This window comes from Populus trichocarpa, chromosome 9 (assembly GCF_000002775.5).
Source record: "Populus trichocarpa isolate Nisqually-1 chromosome 9, P.trichocarpa_v4.1, whole genome shotgun sequence".
Taxonomy (NCBI): domain Eukaryota; kingdom Viridiplantae; phylum Streptophyta; class Magnoliopsida; order Malpighiales; family Salicaceae; genus Populus; species Populus trichocarpa.
Window position 1 is genome coordinate 8,682,204 of NC_037293.2, and position 20,121 is coordinate 8,702,324.

Below are 20,121 nucleotides of genomic sequence, written 5' to 3' on the forward strand. Positions count from 1 at the left end.
AAATATTATAGATATAGTTATAAATACAAAAAATTTATCTACTTTTTGACCATATAGTTTTTTTGCCTCTAGAGAAGTAGAGATAACATAGGAAAATAATTAAGGATCTCTAATTAAAAAAACAAAAGCTCAATTTAATAGTTTACTGAATTGTAATATAATTTTATTATTTTTAATATTTAATTATATACGGTAATATAAAATTTAAAATACACGCAAGAGTAAAAATTTTATGATTTTTTTTTTGTTTAGAGGAGTTTTTTAATCTTTTTTTTTATATTAATAGCAGTAGTAAAAAAACAAAAAAAAATTATGAATTTTTTCATCCAGAAAAAATACGGGAGTAAATGTTATCAAGATATAATTTGATAAAACTTGATTTTTTTTTATATTTTAATCATTTTTTGTTAAACTAGTTTTAAACATTTTTTAGGTTCTAGTATTCAAAATAAAATGTCAATAATTGTTTGATATTTTACACGATGAATAAGTAGATATACAAGAGAAAAATAAAATTAACTCACCTTTTTTAAACTATATTAATACTCGAATTTTTTTTTCTTGCCCTATATTTTATATCGTGACTCGTTATATAAAAAAATAATAATAATTTTTTTTTATATAGCTTGGTGATTGAGCAGCATAAAATTACTCCAAAACCAAACCGAATTCGGAACTGGGAATTCCGATACAAGCGACTGCCACTAAATTAAATCCATCTATTTTTTTTCAACAATTGTTATTTATTAATTAAAATTAAAATAACATCTAAACTGATATTCAAACAACAACAGAAATTCTGAACCAGGGAATTAGGGTTTTGGATCAGAATGTCGACGGGCAGGCCTGAGGACGGTGAATTACAGGTAGTAGCTGTGCCGGAGAAGAAAAAACCGGCGATTCCTCCACTTCCACTCGCGGCAAGCGCGGGATCGACGGCGTTGGTGGAGTACACGGCGCCTGTGCTCAAGGAAGAGGAGGAAGACCTAGAGGTGAAGCTTTGAAGAATACTTGAGAACGTGCCAGTTCGAGTTAGCAATACCTCCGGTAGTTCTGCTGGTTCTGGTTCCGGTCATTTTTACCAGGTAATTTATCCTTTTTTTAATTTATAAAATTATTAACCGAAAAGTTTAGTGTTGGTTTTTTCAATTTGCAGTTTTTTAAGTGTTTCTTGTTGGTGTTAAAATAGATAGAGTGAATAATAATTGTAATGCAGGATTAAAATTAGGGGATTAGGGGGTTTATTTGAGGGAAACTAGGAGAGATTGATGCTGAATTGATTTGCATTTTTCTAGATGAGTATGTTTTGTAGAAGCTGAATGTGATTTGGAACCTTGATATTAGCATTATCGAGTTAGCAGTTGGTGGCAGGGTTGGTACCGAATGCATCTAGCATGGATTCATGCTAACCTTTTCCACCATGATCATAGCACTGGTTACATCTTGTCACAAAATGGCAGTAGTGATCTGAGTCCAAAGCCTTTCTTCGAGTAATGTATTAAGTCCTTTTTTAAATCTCCTGTTTGAAAAGGAGTCTTCTCCTGCCATTTATGGTTTGTTGGCACTTATATAAATTTAGGAAAGCAGAACTACAGAGGTTTAAACGAACAGGACATCTCTCACAACAATTAATTTGTTGGTGATTTCATGATGTGTTAATGAAAGTGAAAGGGGGTATTAGTCAAGGCATATGATCTAGCATTCTTTAGGATTAAATTGATGAAAGATTAAAGTGAAGAGCCAGGTATTGAGCTGGTGGAAGAATTTCTGCTTGGGTGGTCTACCTTGGAAGTTTATAGAAGATACTATTCATTGTAGTCTTGTGGCCTAGTGCCTCACTGTAAGATGCAACCATCAAATGAAAGAGATTCGATATGCTGACTGTCTATACTTTTTAAGCAAATAGTTAGGCTACTTTTTTGTGTTATGGTATAAACTGACATCCTAGAGTGTGTGCTATGTGCGCACATGGGAAATGTCTATGGTGTTGGTTCTAGTGAAGAGGGAGCTTGGGTTTCTTCAGAGGATCCACCGCCAACTGTGGCGCTTGCTGCTGCTGCTGTTGTGGTGGTGGTGGTCTCATGTATCCGTGTTGCTGCTGCTGCTGGTAACTGTCCATGTTTGGGTCTTTACTTTGCTCTTTGTGGGGTTTTAATTATATCATTGCCTTCCAAGGGATGCAAACAAGGGTTTTGCATCCTGACTAGGTTTGATAGTGAAAAACCATAAAAAAGAAAAGTTTTTTCTTCTTCTTTTTTCCTGTTCTTTTCTTTTAGTGAAGTGAAGACGAGGATAAACACAAAAGAACCCGGGGAATAATTACAAATATCAGGTTCTTTTTTTTCACAGAGGAAATTTCTGTGGTTCAGGGGCTTTTATTTGAAGTCATTGATATGAGAATTCAGTTGTTAAAAGTTACTGTTACTAGATGTGATTGTTTCTTCTCAGAAGGGTACTGAGTTTGATAGAGGATCAGTTGTTGCATGCATGGTATGGAAGTTGTATTTGGTATCATTGAAAGAAGAATCATGTTGGTTAAACTTATCAAATAATTCCATGTTGTTTTGTATCTTCCATGTGCTCTATGTTTAACATTTAAATATGTCATTTTGTGAAGCAGCAAAACATGTGTGTGTGTGTGTGTGTGAGGATATACATTTGCATATTTGCGACTCAATATTTTGTTCTTATTAATTTTTTTTGGTCTCAACAGTATCGGCAAATGAGACGGAAAGAGCAGGACAGGCTTGCAAGGATGGATGCAGACTACCAGAGAAGAAAGGAAATGGCTGAATTTACTATGAGAAGGGAGGAAAGAATGAAAGCTGCAGAGGAACACACAGTGAAAAGCGTTTGAAAAGGCGAAGGAAAAAGGAGAAGAAGACGGAACCAAATGGTGGTTGAGGAGCACCGGAAAGAAGAATCTTCAGATGATGAAGCGAACTCTGATGATGGCAATTAAACAGAAAAATAACAAGCTTTTTACCCAATTTTTTTAGTCCGAAGTTAGATTCAAGCTTGGTTCCTGCCAGAATCTTTAGACAGCTAGGGAAATGACCTCAACTAGCTTTGAAGTTGTGCTCTGACTTCGTAATTTATTCGAGTCAGATTCCCTTGCATGTCACTCGTGAAGTGCCTCTCCAAAGGGAGATGCAATTAGATTAGGAAAGAGTTAATTTTGATTGAATTCATTTGCTATATTACTTGCTGAAGGACCACCCAAATGGCCTTGTCATGTGGATTGTGTTGTTTCATCAAAATGCCGTGTAAAACATACGAAGCGAGTTTCTTCATTGCCAACCAGGTTTGTAAAGCACTGTATGTTACAAGGAGTAGCATGGTGTTGTATTACTTGTCTACGATAATTTTGAATGTGCTATGAAACCTCTGCAACACAGTGTTGATGACATAAATCAGCAAGCACCTTTGGGCACTGGCCCTAATGCGCCTGGCTAAAATCAGAGTGCAATTAATTTGTACTCTGTCGTCAGCCATGGAATCCGATACTCAAAAACGAAGTATTTAACTGCTACGGGTAGGTGCTCTTATTGTGGTGGTTGATCTGCACATCCAAATCCAATCGACCTCTCACCTAATACCACCTCAGGGATAACATTAAACTTTCGTCAAGAGGCTCGCTAGTCATTGTCATAATTTTAAAATAATTAAATTACTTTATTGACATAATGATGTCTAACATCTTTTTAAGTTAAAACTGAAAAAGAAAAGGAGGACCAATCCATGGGCTGATTCCAAGCTGACCCAGGCCCATTCTACTTTCGTGCTCATTGGACGTTAGTTAAGAAGTAGAAGAATTTGCGCTGGCCACGTCAGTTATTTCTTTTGTATCCTCTCTCCGTCTCTCGCTCCACTCTCTTTAGTTATCTCATCAAATTAGCCACGTCGACTCCTCAACTTCAATCACAATGGGCGACCCCGTAACTGCTCTTCGCATCTCCGTCCATCAAGCTCTCGGTGGCGGCACAGGTATCCGTATATTTTATACATTATACATGCATTAAAACCATACCTTCGTCGATCATTTTGATTCCAAATAGATTTGCTATATGAACTCGTAATTTAATTTTTGGTGTAGTGGCTGATGTGCTGTTATGGAAGAGATGGTATGCAAGTATTGGTGTTCTAGTGTCAGCGACAACTCTGTGGATCTTATTTGAGAAATCTGGTTACAATTTGTTATCGTTTGTGGCTAACGTCTTGCTCCTTCTTGTTTTTATTCTCTTCTCTTGGGCTAAATCTGCTTCCCTTCTCAATCGGTAATTAATTTATGCCTTTTCTAACTTATTTTTTTACTTCTCTCAATTTTATTTGTCTAATTTGTTATTTGATTTTTTATGTGAAATTGTAACGGATTTCGTAATTTTAGTTATGAATGTTGTTTTTGATTTGTCTTAAATTTTTCGATGGATCATATACATCAAAGATACATATTTCATAGATATTTTTTTTATTATTTTAATGGTATTTACCAGGATTTTCTGTTTTGGGTGAAAAAATCGAAAATGATGTGCATATGTGGTTTTGGATTTTATGAAAACGATAATATTGATTAGCAGTTGTGATTTAGGCCATTACCTCCACTTCCAAATTTCGAAATTCCTGAGGAGATTGTTGCCAAGGCAGCTGGTGTGATTCATGTGTACTCCAATTATGCATTGTCGATTGCACGCCAAATCGTGATTGATAAGAATTTGAAAGTTTTCCTTCAGGTGAGGAGCTTTATGTATCTTTCCGTGCAAGATATAGCTATTTTGTTTTTAAAAAAATCTTTTCTTGCAAGAGGTTGGAATTTATGTGTGATGCACATGTGGTTCTGCAGCTTGTTTCTGGTTTGTGGGTAGCATCTTATATTGGTAGTCTCTGCAACTTCCTCACTCTTGTCTACCTTGGTGAGTTCTTTACTGCTCTCTCTTTTTTCTTAATTAGTCCATAATATGAGGGCAATCATTAATTTATTATATTCGACTACATTTGCAGGGGTTCTTCTCATTCTCTCAGTTCCTTTGGCGTATGACAAGTATCAGCACCCCATTGATGAAAAGCTATGTTTAGCCAATAAAATAATTCAAGCACAGTATATGAAAATTGATGATGCCATCTTGAAGAAGATTCCACTGCCTTCAAACAAAGAAAAGAAGACTCAGTAGGTAAGTGTCTACCTCTGTCTCTCTCGTTATATAAAGAAAGTTAATCAATTTTGAACTAAAGTTGGAGTTGTTTTATTGGCAAGCATTATGAATCTATATCTAAATAGTTTACATGTTACTGAAATTATGGGCGTGTTTTTTATATGGAGCTAAAGCATGCCGTGGCAGTTAATATGTTGTTTGACATTTTAATAATGTCATTGGTGCAGTGTCAATGTCATTATTGTTGCGACCATAATGTTTTCGCTGATATTGTAGAAAGATAAATGACTGATTAGGCAACAAGACGAAGGCTCGTGTAGAAAGATAAATGACCATAATGTTTTCGCTGATATTGTACACAAAGGCTCATGTAGAGTATTTGTTACAAAAACTTGATAATTTACCTCTAATAGGTTAGCAGTCTTCATCATAAATGAGCTGCAATTAGGTCCCTTCATGACAAGGGCCTTGGGAGTATGTGGTTTATACGATGAGGATCTATTAGCTTTCTTATAAAATTAACCTTACATTTTTGACACATTGGATACTCTCATTGGAGAGAAGCATACTCATTCTCCTGTCTGAGTTGCATTTCATTTTTGTGTGGATTTGAAATTATGTACTTGGCACACTTGCTTGAAATTGTCACCATGGTGAAATTAGCCTGTAATTTAACATGTTAAGAAATTAATGGACTGCCTTGGTATTCTTTCTTTTCTTTTTGTCGTGTTCTTTGGGACTTCCTTGGCATGTCATTTTTCATAAGAAATTGATTTTTCATGAATTGTGCAATGAAGAGGTATATTGGCATGACTGCGGTGAAATTTTCCAATACAGGGGTCTCTAAGATTCTTGCATTCAAGCATATTATTTATGAGCCCGTTGAACATTTGTATGATTACAGATATTGTTCTCCAAACTTGCGCCCACTGTTGGAAGGTCCCTGGCTTGTATTTTCATCTTATGTTGATTCACAAGCTTTTAAGATTCTTGTATTGCATATATTCCTTTTCCGATTTATTATTACTTCATTACTTATGTTTTCCAATTTTTCCATCATCCCATTTGGTCACTCATTCTAATTTTTGGCCAGCATCATCATCTATGATCTCCCTGTAAATATGTCTACAGGGACAGCCTCGATAGGCAGATGTCTTAAATTGTCATAGTATGATCAATGTCTTAAGTTACCCTTTCTTCAGCACATGCTAACCTTCATCTTGGTCATTCATTTGTAACTTTTATTTGATCAATGGATATCCGTATATTCCTTTCAATGTCTGAATTAAAACCATTTTGGCAACTCAATTCATACTGGATCCGGTCGCTGATGTCTATTCTGTTCTCTATCTCTCTGGTTTTTGTTCTTTGAACAATTATGATAAAACTCTCTTTGGATACAGGATTTCAAGTTGCTCGGCAGAAAGTGACTCGTGGCTTAGAGATGGATTTCAGCATATGAAGCTGTTGAGGGTTTTTTTTTTGCCTTTTTGGTTGGCATGCTGTCAATATTAGTTACAAAAATTAGCTACTCATGGTAGCTCTTTAGGAGCAGAACTGACCTTAATACCTTCTATGAAGAACATTAGATTTTTCATTATTTTTTCTCTGCAAGGAGGTCATTGTATCCCTCTGGATCTGCAATTTTGTCAGTCCTTGCTGCTGTTTTTATTTTATACTATTTCATTCCCACTGGATGATGTTCACCGATGGCGGAGGAAACTAGCTTTGATTAATGAAAGTTTATCTTTAAACTTTTCTTTGAAGAGTTAAAAAGCTTCTTGGTATGTGTTATTGATTGCCACTGGATGTATTGTCGGAACATTGTATTTGTTTTTGTCGCGTAAATGAATTTTATGTTATTGCTGTGCAAATCGCTCTTTTTTTATCTTGAACCTTTTGCAATAAGTTGAAGAGCTGATTTCTTACATGAGAGACTGTAATTAAAGATTTGGTTTGTCATTTTACTGCGTTGCTTTGTGTTTTGATCTTTCTGGCTTCGTAAACAACTTTCTTGTTGCTTGGACAACAGTTTTCGTTTCATTCAATCTGCATTTTGAAGTTTCATCTTCGAAATACTTTACTAGTGCAAGTATCGTCGTGCAGATCATCCTACTTTCATTCGTCTTCATATTTCTATTGTGGTTGCCTGTGGTTAAACAGAAGTATGGCAGCCCAGGTAAGGTTGAGGCAAGGCCGAGTCTAGTTGGGGCTAGACTGCCGCATTGGGTTAAGTTTAGTTGCGAAAAATTAACCCCGTGACACCAGGCAAGTCCAAATTTCAAGAAATAGCAGTGCCAAAACATTAGAGAGTAAAATTCTCACTGTTATTTAGCAACTGTACCTTATAAACAGGTGTTAGCCTCCTTTGTAACTCTGATTCTGGTGGATATTATTATACTCAAATAGTAGAAAGCATTGATCCATACCCTGAGATCAAGTGCTCGAGGCTTTGGAATCAATTAAATTTCATTGACGGTAGGGTACAAAATATCACCTTTAGAAATGCACACATTTTGGAGTAAATATTATGCAGGAATTTTTAACATCACAATCTCCAACTGTGGCTACAAAAACACGCCTGTTGACTGGACAAGAAACGGTACAACTTATGCCACCTTAAAGACTGGAAGACTTTCTGACGGTGGTAGTGTCACTGAGCGCAAGAGTTCCAAGGAGAATACGAGCCCCAGGAAGTGCGAAAGGATGGTGTTTGCTGACGCCTGCATATGAGACACAGAATGGTGAGCATAGACAAAAATCAAATAACTTGGACCAAACTGCTTGTTGCTTGTCCTTAATTTAGCTGAGAAATTAGCAGGATGTTGGGTTAATAGAATAACGCAAATAGTTTGACAGGAAAAAAGAAATTTTTACTTGCTAGTGTGTACAGGCACCTATTAGAACTATCATTTAAATTGTTATCAATTCATTTTTTTAATGGCATGTGCGTTAAAAACAGATAAAGCCATGGTGGCCTCTATAACAGGATAAACCGAGATTTCCATATGCAACTCCACTCATGAGCTTGTAGTTAGTAGAACTTTAATATCTGAAAGTTGGAATTGGATCTGAACGAGTACCTGCACCAAAAACACATCCAGCGCAAGAACTGGACTGTAACCAGGAGTCATTTGCTGGTAATAAGGATTTGCAGAGGAAGTTAGAGCCTTTGCAACCAACAATCCCACTGTGGCTTGCATGCCAAGAATGGCTGCTCCCATTCCCAACAGGTTCAGTACTATACCATTTTTCAAGCTTTTCACAACATCAGCACGAGGAGGTGCCTAAAACCACAAACAATTAAGGAAACACTAAGCATAGAACAAATATTATAGAATAAGGCATACAAAATATATCTGGTAGTGTAGCGGGTGAACATGGGCCTTCGAGAAACAGAACGTGTCGAATTCTGGCACCATATCCTGACCACATCACCCTTTTGAGGTTCTCCTAGCCAGGATCCACGTTTAGCATGGCTTCCCTACTCTTGTTTTTGTTTCTTTTAATGGGCATGAACAGTTGTGCGAATGAAGAAGTAAACAATACTAAACATTATCAATTTACTAGTGTCATGATCTTCCTGCATTCAAGAATCCCATCTCACGGTATGGAGAGTCCATCTTACTTGTATTATCCAATGAGTCACATCAATAAAGACAAAAATCACGTGGATAGATGGGAAGTACAGAAAAATGAAAATGCCAAGTCAGACTGCATCAAAATGCCACACAATATGCTCTCCTTACAAAATAAACCTCCCTGGTCATATGCATTCAAGAAGGAAACAATATGCAGACATCAATTCAAGATGTAAAGCATGTAAAGGATCTGAATTCTCTAATTGCTCCGCTGTCATCCTTTCCCTTTTAGAGACAAGATATTGGGGAAAACATTTGTTGAATTTGAATGCCCATTTACACAAAATCCCATGCCTCGGCACTGTGAAACCATTTAAGTTCTTACTTCAAGAGCGGACTTCCCATTAGATTGCTGCAAATGAAATTAGAAGACAATCTCACCATTTCCCTAAAGCTCCTTTCCTTGAATAGGCCATATTACCAATTAATTCTTTGGCATACATAAACAATAAGATCACCATGTAAACCATTCAATTCCATTGTGCATAAATTGTACTAACTGCAACTAGCATAAAACAAAGTAGTTTTGGCCAAGTTTAACGAGCATGATAAAATTCTTATATTGACCATGATTATCCATGTCAATCAATCAACTAATCGGCCAATCCTAGGATAAATTTTAGCAAGAACTCTATGTATCAAGACTTAGTGTCTCACAGCTGGTTCCCTTTCTTTGCTCTAACATAGTGTGACAGGTAATTACCATTGTCGCTTATTTGAGAACTTTAATTTCCACTTCTCTTTCTTTAGTGGGATTATAAATTTATAATCGCCTGCTCTTAACACCTAATTTTCCATAAAGTAAACAGCATCCAAGTTGCTCTCTAACTCAATCCATAAAAGACTTTGACATAAGACCTCATTCAGCATCCAAAAGACAAGGGCTGAATGAGTAATCTGTCCTTTCCAATGACTGAGCTCAAAATCCTTGGAAACAACCATTTTTTAAGGATGATCAGAATAACATTGTTCATGACTAGAAATAACACAGTAAAAAACACTGTCCGCACCAGCTTATAAAAATTATAAAACATTATATACACCTACCTTGGAAGGATCATTAGCAGTTTTTCGCAGCTTCTCAGAAAGCCGAATGTACCCAAATGACCAGAACACAGAAATGAATGCAGCTGCAATCCCACCAAGAGTGGCATAAAAAGTAGGAGGCGATGGGATCTTCCCAGTGACAACAACAGAAAACGAAAGAATCACAGCTGCCACTGTAGCACATATTAGCTGCCCCCAGAATCCTAGATTACCCAGCCGCTTAAAATACCTTGATGTATTCTCTAATCTCTTTGCCACCTACACATGCACAATAATAACAATCTCACTATATTCTCACATTTCACAAGACAAAAATTCCCAAATTTACTTAATAACCAAACATAAAAATTAGCAAACTAGAATGACATTTAGAAACCCATTTTAAAGCAGCCTCTCTTTTCTGAACTCGAGTCTCAAGATCAGAAACTTGCGTTTTGCATCAATTTCTCTTCATTTCCCTTGTTTTCTTAGTAGCCAAACAGAAAAATTACCATACAAAGGTCAAGACAAAACCGACATTTAAAAATTAAAATCCCATATAAAAATCAGCTCTCTTTTCTTCTACACGCAGATGGGTTTCCAAAACAACCCATTTAAATCTTCCCTAATTAAGCAAAGAGAAATCAGAGCTTAAAACAAAAATAACTTTTGAAAAAAATACCCATGTAAGAGATAGCTCTTTTTTCTTTTACTACGCAAATGGGTTGCCAAATAATGCAGATGTAATCACATAACAAATCCAGATAGTAAATTAGAGCTTCAAAGTCAAGAACAACTTCAATTAGAAAATTTCAAGCTAAGAATTTAGAGAGGGTTTTTACCTGAGCGAGTTTTGCCCTTTCTGCCTCGTCGTTTTGGGAATTGAAAGCAGGAGCAGTTGCATTGGAAGCGTTTGTTTGGGTAGATAAAAGTTTTGATGTTTCGTTCTTGAGAGGATCGTAACTAGATAATGAGCTACTGTAAGAGAATAATGGTAGAGGTTGTGTGGATTTATGAGAGGTTGAGAGAGTATTCGGAGGAGAGGGGAGTGCTCGGTGACTTAGGCGGTGTACGAGAGGAGGCGTTGGTCCCACCGCCGCGGAATACGCCGTGCCAGAGCGAACCGCCGGCAGGAGTAGCGTTTGCATTTTATTGTTATTTTTTTTTTTTAAGAAAGTGAGGGAGATAGACGAGTTCGAGAAAGTTCTACTTTGCTTGAGACTTGTATATAAAAATCGATTTTTTGGATATAAAGTATAAACAGCATGTCGTTTAATAAGCGTTGTGTTTAGAAGCTTGTCTTGTGACTATGTGCCGTACATGATTGTAACAAACAGTGTGGGATTGCTGGCAAAAAAAAATGATTTTCTTAAAAATAAATTATAAAAAAATCAATGTAGATAAAAAAAATTAAAAATAATTTATAGTAGTAGATAAATAAGAAGTTGGCGGTTTTTAATATTTAATTTATTTTTTCTTTTTTTTTCTAAAATGTTTTGAACACATCCTATGATTTCAATGTTATGCGCCATCAATTTAACCGGTATTGCATGTTAAGGGATTTAAATGTTAGTGTGATACATAGTATATGATGCAGAAGGATTTTTAGAAAAAAAAATGATATGTTTTCTTGTTTAGTATAGGAAATGATTGATAATTTTATTTTTTTTATTTTGATTTGAAATTATTCAACATTTGAATTTTTTTTTTATTTAGTTTATATACAAGAATAACATGAATATGATTGTTTCCGCGTACTATTCTAAGAAAAAAAATATACAATATTCAAAATTTAAATTAAATTTTTGATGTAGTGATTCTATTCAATATAATTTTATATTACTTGAGTTTGTTGTGCATTTTGTTTGTTTTTATCCGTGTTAGTTAGTATTGAAATCCAATAATTTCGAGTGGTTAGTTATTAAATAATTGTGATTGAAAAAAGTTATAGAACAAGACGTACTTGTGTGAAGGGGAGTTAGAAGTTTTATCTTCTTGAAAAAACATTTTAAAAATAATAATAGAAAATATTAGAGATAAATTGTAGAATTAACATGTGAGTTGACTACAGGGAGGAGCTAAAGGAGACACAAAGAAAGTAATCGAGGAGCCATGGATAGCTTTGAAAATTCATTTAAAATGCATAAGCAGACGAGACAATCTATTAATTGAGATAGATATGATATTCAAATTGGGTTTATTTTTATATAATCATAGTTCTTTTGTAGAATTGAATCAACAATCAGTTTATAATGTTTATTTTGATGTGATCATTATGTTAATCATGACATAAACAATGTCACTAATAGAAGCAATGTGTTCTTGTTAACAAGTTAAATGTTTAATGTAAAGAGAATATGAAAAATACTTGATAAAAAAAGATTATTGATTTAAATTATGTAAATAGTTTTGATTATAAATTTACTATATCACAAATATATATTTGCTCAAGAGTTACATGTACACAACAACATATATTGATGAATGACTAAAGCTTGTATTTAGAATTATAATACATTTGAAGCGTAGAAAAGCAAAAGATTCGAGAGCTTTGATTTAACTCATTTCTAAATTAAAGAGAGGCAATCCCCTTCCATTCAAAGTACTCTCGTCCTTTTTTTAAGTGCTACAGTGATGTTGTGATTGTGATTTTTTTAAAAAAATAATTTTTAATATTAATATATCAAAAATTAATCAATAACATAAAAAAATAAAATAAAATTTATTTTTAAAAAAACTCATGTAACAAACTAGCTATAAAATACGCATACCACGCTATATCTAGTTAGGATGAATTGCATATTTAAAAGTCTAACACCCGAGCAATACGTTGGTTACCTATACTTTTCTTCTCAATGAATGTATGTACATTTCTCCTCCCCTCGATCCTCACACTTTAAAGTAGAAGATGATAGAGAATAATATAAATCATATATGAAGATCTTATCTAATAGTTTAAGTTACTGGGTTGAATTGATTCTTTGATATGATACCAGAGCCTTAATGACCAAATAGTCACGAGTTCGAATCTCACCACCCCCATTTATTTGATAAAAATCATGCACAAGGTAATGTGGGCCTGTGCAAGTTTCAAGCTGAATGATTTTTATTTGAGGAAGCATGTTAGAAAATAATATAAATCATATATTAAAATCTTACCTAACAGTTTAAATTACTGAATTGAATTGGTTATTTAACAGAAAAAAAATATAGTTATCATTGAACACAGAGCCGGATCACCTCAAGAAAAGAAAGAAAGAAAGAAAGCACAAAAAAGGACTTCTACAAAATAAATATGCCGCGCAAACACCATTATTAACAATGCCTATTCTTAACAGAACATTGCGAGTAACGATGAAATTAAGTAGAGAAATACACCCTTGGCCATGGTCCTCCCGGGGATGGACAGTCTCGTTATTACTTCCTAGTCAAGAGGGGTCAGTTGGGCTTAATAGTCAAACACAGAAACAAGCCCAAACTATTTTGACATAACTCGAGACTTGCAGCTGGACCCTAAGCAGTTTGTTTAGCCCATTAAGATCCACTCTTTCCCCCTGCGCGTCGCATTTATTTCCACTGAGATTCTGCGAGCAACCCCAGACATCGACAACATTCAACGACAACAGTAACTGCGGTATCACCGCACCCTTCCATGTAATGACGTACTGCTCTATTTCAGTATCGTTATCCTCCTTTCCCAGAAGATCCAACTCCGATTCTTGAAGCAGATAAAGAAAAACGAAGGCACTGGTCATCTGGAAATGGAAGAAGTGGCCCAATCGACCAAAACGATTTTCGTATTAGCTGGACAGAGCAATATGTCCGGTCGCGGCGGTGTCATCAAAGACTCCCACAACAACCAGAAGCTTTGGGACAGGGCGGTACCTCTAGAGTGCCAACCTCACCCCAACATCCTCCGTTTATCAGCCAAACTCAAATGGGAACCGGCAAGTGAACAAATCCACGCTGATATTGATACAAAAAAAGCTTGTGGGGTGGGGCCAGGCATGTCGTTCGCCAACGCTGTGAGGGAGCGGATCACCGGGGTTGTGGGTTTGGTGCCGTGTGCGGTGGGTGGCACGGCGATTAAAGAGTGGGCACGAGGAGAGGAATTGTATGAGAATATGGTGAAGAGAGCGAAGGAGAGTGTGAAAGATGGTGGAGAGATTAAGGGTTTATTGTGGTTCCAAGGAGAGAGTGACACATCCACCCAGATTGAAGCTGATGCGTACCAGGGGAACATGAAGAAGCTGATTGAGAATGTTAGAGAGGATCTCGGCTTGCCTTCCCTTCCTATCATCCAGGTTCGGTCTACAGCACTTATGATTTTCTTAATTTCTGGCATCATTCTTTGAAAGGGTCTTATTAAGTAGTCATTTATTGTCGTGATTAAGTTGCAAAATACGTTTTGTAATGTAGGTAGCAATCGCATCAGGATTGGATGATAACTACATGGAAAAAGTAAGAGAAGCACAGCTAAACATCAATCTGCCAAATGTGGTATGTGTGGATGCCAAGGGGTTGGATCTCAAGGAGGATCATCTTCACCTAACAACCGAATCTCAGGTCAAGCTGGGCAACATGTTGGCTGATGCCTACCTCAAACATTTTGCAGCATCTCAGTAACCTTGTGTTCTTCACGTGCTTGCTTTCCTTGCTTAAAGAAACAAGGCGAATCAATTCCCAGTGTGTTGTGCTGTGTTCATGTTGTCTGAAGTTATGCCTATGGGATTAGTGTGTTCCCTTTCATTTGTCTACGACTGATTTTGCAGTCGTAATAAATAAATTATATTTCTTAGACTTATTTCGATTTTAAGTCCTGTTATGTTTGATTGCAATAATATGATGAATAATTTAAGTTAATTGTTATATCTTTGCAATTTCATTATTGTACTTGGCAATTCCGAATCTCAATCGGAGTAAGATATTGTTTTTTAAAGTTTTTTTTTTTTTAAAGAAATATTAAATTAATATTATTTTTGTATTTTTTTAATAGTTTAATATTTTAATGTTAAAAATAAAAAAATATTTTTTAATTAAAAAAAAACTTTTAAAAAATATACTCCATCACAAACATGTCCAATTGAAGATTGCAGTTGGTGTCGGATGGCTTGGATGATTGGGATTTCATAACATTAAAGATTTTTAATTGACTTGCTCGAAAAAAGCTATGAAAGCAAAAGAAAGACAAGAAGAAGAAGAAGAAGAAGAAGATCAAAGGCTTTGTATAAATGATTTGATTGAAAATAAAATTCTTCAGAAAACTTTCAGACGGAGTAGTAATTAAATCACTAAAAAGTTTTGGTCTTGTTTGTTACGGTGTTTTAAAAATATTTTTAAATAAATTTAAATTTTTTTTATTTTTTTTTGTTTTAATTTAATTTTTTTTGGTGTTTTTAGATATTTTAATATGTTAATATCAAAAATATTTTTTAAAAAAATAAAAAAATATTATTTTAATATATTTAAAAAATATTTGAGCACTCTTTAAATTAAAATTGGAGTTCAAGGCCTTATTATTATTTCTTCAGCCTGTCCAGTCCAAGAAACAAGTGGCCCTGATCGAAACATATCCCATAAAGGAGAATTTCCAAAAATAATCCCTGGCAAATTGCAAAGGCAATTTAATTTCTTCAACTTAGCAAATTGCACAAGGCAGAACTTTAAGTATCATCCATCCCACAAAAAGAAAAGGGATAAATTATAAAAGAGCGGTCAAGAGTAAATCCTTTTCCCTAACAAATTGCCAATCACATGTTGCTATGTTGCTGCAGACAACACTGTTTAGATATCGACTAAAAAATCCTCGGGCAAATTAAAACTGTGCACAAAAGCAGTTGAACAAACAAACTCATATGCATGATCATCTAACACTAAAAATGGTAAATGCAGACTTTATGGTATCAAGGAGAGAGGGGCACGTCGCATATTCAAGATGCTGAGGTTTACCAGAGGAACATGGAGAAGCTTATTGAGGATGTTAGAGAGGATCTGGGTCTACCTTCACTTCCAATTATTATGGCAAGTACTGCTTTATTACATTATTAACTTTACATCATGTCTTGTCAAGGGGTTTCGGTAATTAGAATTTTGATGATTTGTGTATTCTGATTAAATTGTAGGTAGCAATTATATCAGGAGATGGTAAGTACGTGGAAAAGGTGAGAGAAGCACGACCAGGGATTAATCTACCAAATATGGTATGCGTTGATGCCAAGGGATTGCATCTTAAAGAGGATCATCTTCAATTAACAACTGAGAGTCAGGTTAAGCTGGGCCACATATTGGCAGATGCTTACCTCAAGGATTCTGCATCTTCTTTGCTTGCTTTGCTTAAAATAAAGGGAATTGATTGCCCAGTGTTTGACTTGAGTGGATTCTGTACTGTACTGTTGATTTCTTTGTTGTTTCTACCCCTTTTGTTTTTGCTGATTGCCGGATTCTGATGGAGCAATTTTTATTGGAACCAAATGAAAATTGATTGCTTAATCCTGTTGTGTTCAGTAGATATTTTAATTTCGACGTACTTGAGTGTCTAATTCCATTAGTTATAAATCTATTTTCTTGTGATGATCAGGGCTAGTGCGGGCTGCTTTGAGTAGGCTCTTCCCCGGTTTGGTTAACGTCCAGCGACTCTGGGTTTGTATCTGGTTTTAAAATGTGTGATTCAGGGGTATACCTGCGTTCCCACCTTGCTTGTGCTTGCGAACCTACGTGCCATGATTACGCTGTGCAACCACTGTCCATGGTTTTTACGAGGGATCATCATAAAGAATCAAATTCAAGGTAATAGCCTAGTATACGTGAATGTCAATCTCAAATGATTTCAGATTCGATTCAGACGCGCCGAGTCTAAAAACATATAAATTAGATGAAATGTCATACTTAATATTTTTTAATTCAATTATACACTAAGCCCTGCATATATGGCTCTCACAAGATGCCTTACCCATCACTCATAGATTTGGGATCATTCTAGGTTCTCATGCATGTGAAACCGCTAATTATTATAGATTTTATTTTGGGTAACAAGGCTATTGTTTATTTATTTTTATAGTTTTTAATATAAAATATTAATAGTAAAAAATAATCATCTTTCTATATACTGGGTGTATAAAAATCTATCAATGACCTATCATATTTTTATTAATATTAATATTATGTAAAAGATATTTATCCATTATTAATAATGTATAGAGAATATTTATTCATCATTAATATCGTATAAGGATATTTATCCCTTGTTAATGATAGCAATAAGAATTATTTTATAGGTGTTAGGTTTTTTATCATCACCCATTAACTTTGTGAATTAAAAAAAAAATATTAATATAAACATGTAATTATTTACTATTAAAACACTAAAAAATATTTTTTATTACTTTATTACCGAGCATATTGAATTTTCAAACATCATATCTTTCGTAATACAATTACATGCACCCCTCCTCGTAATTTGTATTGTAAGTTCAACTTGTCTTTATTCCAAATAAAAAAAAAGAGTTTTCATGGCAGATCATGCTATAATAGCTTGAATATTAAGTAAAACTAAAAGATTTCTATCTCACACTAAAAAGTAAAGAGTTTTGTTGTACTTTATACCACTTGTTTTAATTTGAATGGTAAATTGAACTTGTTTTATTCCATCAAAAAAAATTGAGTTTTCATGGCAAATCATGTTATAATAGCTTGAATATTATGTAAAATAAAAAAATATTTATCTCACATTTAAAAAAAAATTATTGTATTTTATAAAATAAGAGACACCGAATCAATAAATTTAGATATTTAAGAGAAGATTTGAAATATTTAATTAAATTAATTAAATTTTGAAATTAATTCATTAATTATATATAATACCTCTTGCCAAGTTATTATTTTAATTTGAAAATGATGTATTTTTAAATTTTACAGACATATTTGTATATAGAGGTGTGCCTTTAAATTTCTACAAACACATTATTCTGAAAGAATATTATTTTATTTATTGACAAAAATCAACTAGAAAACAATTTTTTTTCTTTTTATTTTTTCTCTGCAAAATCTGTGAATATGTTTATTAAAAACAAAATAGAAATTTTTAAAAAACCTTTAGAAGTTATTGCCAATAAATTTGAAGGCTTTATTGTATCCTAAAATATATTTCTGTAATCCTTTGGCAAATATAATAAATAAAATTAATAACTTAAAAGATAATAATTTTTCATGTCTCGACGCCTTGTTGCCATACAGACTGGCCTAACAGATCATACCAAAACCCCCAATCCAGGTTCCATTATTGGCTGTATACCTGTGTGCTCGTCTCTGATTCTTCATTGGATATGGGCCCACGCCTAAATTTGTCGATTCAAGACTGTCTCCCCACTAGGGAAGGTCATGGATTTTTGCTCCAGCGCCATGCACAGTTTTTAAAACCGATTCAAGTACGGGTCATGTATTGTATAACCCGGTCCGGTTTCGGGTACCTGGCAAGGATGGAAGAGGTCATTTTTTTTTGTTTTTTGCTATAATATATTTCTTTATAAGATGAATGATTAAGGTTTTATTTGATGTGATTTTTTAAAACTGATTTAAGTTGTTTTTAAGATTTTAATTCAAAGAATAGTCATGAGTATGTTTGTTAGAGATAACTTTTAACTTAAATTATAAGTTTATTGTAAAATTGAGTGAAAGTTTTGATTTAATAAAAAAAAAAAATTAATTAATTTTAACATATAGACTATAAATTATATTATATTAATTTTATAAAAAAAAGTATTTTGAGTTATTTTTATTAAACATATTCTCAACTTGAAATTATTTCAACTCATTTTTTTCATAAGTTATTTGTGGAAAATAATTTTTAAATTATGATTAAAAATTAAAAATTACAGTTCAAAAACCATGTCAAAAGAACTTGAAATCACCAGATCAGGAGCCTTTCTTGAAAGTCACTCACTGTAGATCGTGAAATAATCGAGAGCACTTGGTTAAAAGATTTAACATTACCCTAAAATTTATATAAATAAACACAATAATTTAATTTGCACGGTATTTTTTATTTTTAAAAAATCATGGGGTATTATTGGGTCTTATCCTGTGTTATATATAGATGCCAACACATATAAATTTTAACTAATTATGAACCGCCAGCTGTGAAATGTTCTTCTATTCTTCTCATTTAAAAAAAATATAAATCTACAATAAAATATAATAATTTGATGTTAAAAAAAAACGATATTTTTTTTCCAGTCAATGTCTTTTTCCTTTAAAAATCTCTTACATTCACTCACGTCTCTTTCTAGCCTTTGCAGAGCTAGCAGTCACAGCAAATCAAGAGGACTTCCCTTCTTGGCTTCTTCTTTTTCTTGGAATGTACCTTTCTACGATGGTTAAGTCAATTCATGAGTTTTGAGTTTGTTTTTATTGAGCTGGAATTAAGTAGAATTGATTTTTATAAGTACTCTCGAAAGAAATTATCCTTGTTATATATAAAAAAAACTTCAAAGATATTAAACCGATGGATTGGTATGTGATTTTATTGACCCGGCAAAATTCAATTTAAATCTACTCTAGCCAATGTTAAATAATTTTTTTAAATAACAAAATACTATTGTTTTGATAGTAAATACTAGCAAGCTAACTCGATAATATCATGAATTGATAGTATTCGTGAGGACGCGTAAGCTGATTTAAACATCCATATAAGTAAAATAATAATAATTATAATAATAATAATAATAATATCATGAATTGATATAATAATCTGCTAACTCAAACATATTTTTAACCATGCTATGAAACGAGTCTGAAAAACTATGCTACCGAGAAACAAACTAAACAAGTTACAATGCAAGCCATGGTATTGTCATTAACAATCCAAATCGCTCACCTACTCAGAGAACACTAGTTTTAGACTTCCGGGGCTACAGTGTTTGTAAATAACAGATCCGTTCAAAGTCTCACCAACCCAAATCCAACGGCGGTTAGGGCCCACCATCCTCCAAAGTCTTTGATTCTCCTGGTATAATACAGGCCTTCGTTCTCTGGATCTTCAAACTTTACTAATATTAACTTTAAATTATTCAATAACATTCATTGAGCATGTTCGACTTCTCTGTGATACGAGTTTTTTTATTCAGCTAGATTCACTCTACTTTATGGCATAAAATCCAGATTTTGATTGTTAATTTTCCCCTTTTTTTTATTCAACACGAGAATCAAATTGGGTTTTTATAAGTATATTAATCTTGATAAACTTGTACAAACTTATATTATTTTTTATTTAATTTTTATAAAATATAATAAAAATAATAAAATTTAAA

The 20,121-nt window shown here is 33.8% G+C and overlaps 4 protein-coding genes and 1 pseudogene across 4 annotated transcripts; 4 read left to right on the plus strand and 1 right to left on the minus strand.

Moving 5' to 3' along the window:
* The first annotated feature begins 628 nt into the window (after window positions 1-628).
* On the plus strand, window positions 629-3,348 carry LOC18102098 (uncharacterized; annotated as a pseudogene).
* A 473-nt stretch (window positions 3,349-3,821) lies between these two features.
* On the plus strand, window positions 3,822-6,916 carry LOC7490062 (reticulon-like protein B11). Its single transcript, XM_002313837.4, has 6 exons — window positions 3,822-3,987; window positions 4,097-4,277; window positions 4,589-4,730; window positions 4,841-4,910; window positions 4,999-5,168; window positions 6,554-6,916. The coding sequence occupies exons 1-5, from the start codon at window positions 3,927-3,929 to the stop codon at window positions 5,166-5,168; spliced, it is 624 nt and encodes a 207-aa protein (XP_002313873.3). The 5' UTR covers window positions 3,822-3,926; the 3' UTR covers window positions 6,554-6,916.
* A 640-nt stretch (window positions 6,917-7,556) lies between these two features.
* Window positions 7,557-11,036, minus strand: LOC7457556 (protein TIC 21, chloroplastic). The gene is made up of 4 exons (XM_002313108.3): window positions 10,660-11,036; window positions 9,839-10,096; window positions 8,234-8,437; window positions 7,557-7,873 (listed from the first exon to the last, which is right to left on the minus strand). Exons 1-4 carry the CDS (start codon window positions 10,963-10,965, stop codon window positions 7,760-7,762), a joined length of 882 nt encoding a protein of 293 aa, XP_002313144.2. The 5' UTR covers window positions 10,966-11,036; the 3' UTR covers window positions 7,557-7,759.
* Window positions 11,037-13,386: 2,350 nt separating this feature from the next.
* On the plus strand, window positions 13,387-14,680 carry LOC7457555 (probable carbohydrate esterase At4g34215). The gene is made up of 2 exons (XM_006379121.3): window positions 13,387-14,121; window positions 14,237-14,680. The coding sequence occupies exons 1-2, from the start codon at window positions 13,579-13,581 to the stop codon at window positions 14,441-14,443; spliced, it is 750 nt and encodes a 249-aa protein (XP_006379183.3). The 5' UTR covers window positions 13,387-13,578; the 3' UTR covers window positions 14,444-14,680.
* Window positions 14,681-15,543: 863 nt separating this feature from the next.
* LOC127905789 (probable carbohydrate esterase At4g34215) lies at window positions 15,544-16,264 on the plus strand. Its single transcript, XM_052455924.1, has 2 exons — window positions 15,544-15,842; window positions 15,944-16,264. Exons 1-2 carry the CDS (start codon window positions 15,704-15,706, stop codon window positions 16,261-16,263), a joined length of 459 nt encoding a protein of 152 aa, XP_052311884.1. The 5' UTR covers window positions 15,544-15,703; the 3' UTR covers window position 16,264.
* The last annotated feature ends 3,857 nt before the right edge of the window (window positions 16,265-20,121 follow it).

Bases quoted from the DNA above. Each gene is read 5' to 3' on its own strand.
- LOC7490062 (XM_002313837.4), top strand. From the start codon at position 3,927: ATGGGCGACCCCGTAACTGCTCTTCGCATCTCCGTCCATCAAGCTCTC. The intron at 4,278-4,588 runs GTAATTAATTTA...GTTGTGATTTAG, and splicing joins TCTGCTTCCCTTCTCAATCG to GCCATTACCTCCACTTCCAA. The intron at 4,731-4,840 runs GTGAGGAGCTTT...GTGGTTCTGCAG, and splicing joins ATTTGAAAGTTTTCCTTCAG to CTTGTTTCTGGTTTGTGGGT.
- LOC7457555 (XM_006379121.3), top strand. From the start codon at position 13,579: ATGGAAGAAGTGGCCCAATCGACCAAAACGATTTTCGTATTAGCTGGA. The intron at 14,122-14,236 runs GTTCGGTCTACA...TTTGTAATGTAG, and splicing joins CTTCCCTTCCTATCATCCAG to GTAGCAATCGCATCAGGATT.
- LOC127905789 (XM_052455924.1), top strand. From the start codon at position 15,704: ATGCAGACTTTATGGTATCAAGGAGAGAGGGGCACGTCGCATATTCAA. The intron at 15,843-15,943 runs GTACTGCTTTAT...AATTGTAGGTAG, and splicing joins ACTTCCAATTATTATGGCAA to CAATTATATCAGGAGATGGT.
- LOC7457556 (XM_002313108.3), bottom strand. From the start codon at position 10,965: ATGCAAACGCTACTCCTGCCGGCGGTTCGCTCTGGCACGGCGTATTCC. The intron at 10,097-10,659 runs GTAAAAACCCTC...GTGCATGTGTAG, and splicing joins AAAGGGCAAAACTCGCTCAG to GTGGCAAAGAGATTAGAGAA. The intron at 8,438-9,838 runs GTAGGTGTATAT...TTGTGGTTTTAG, and splicing joins CTGCTAATGATCCTTCCAAG to GCACCTCCTCGTGCTGATGT.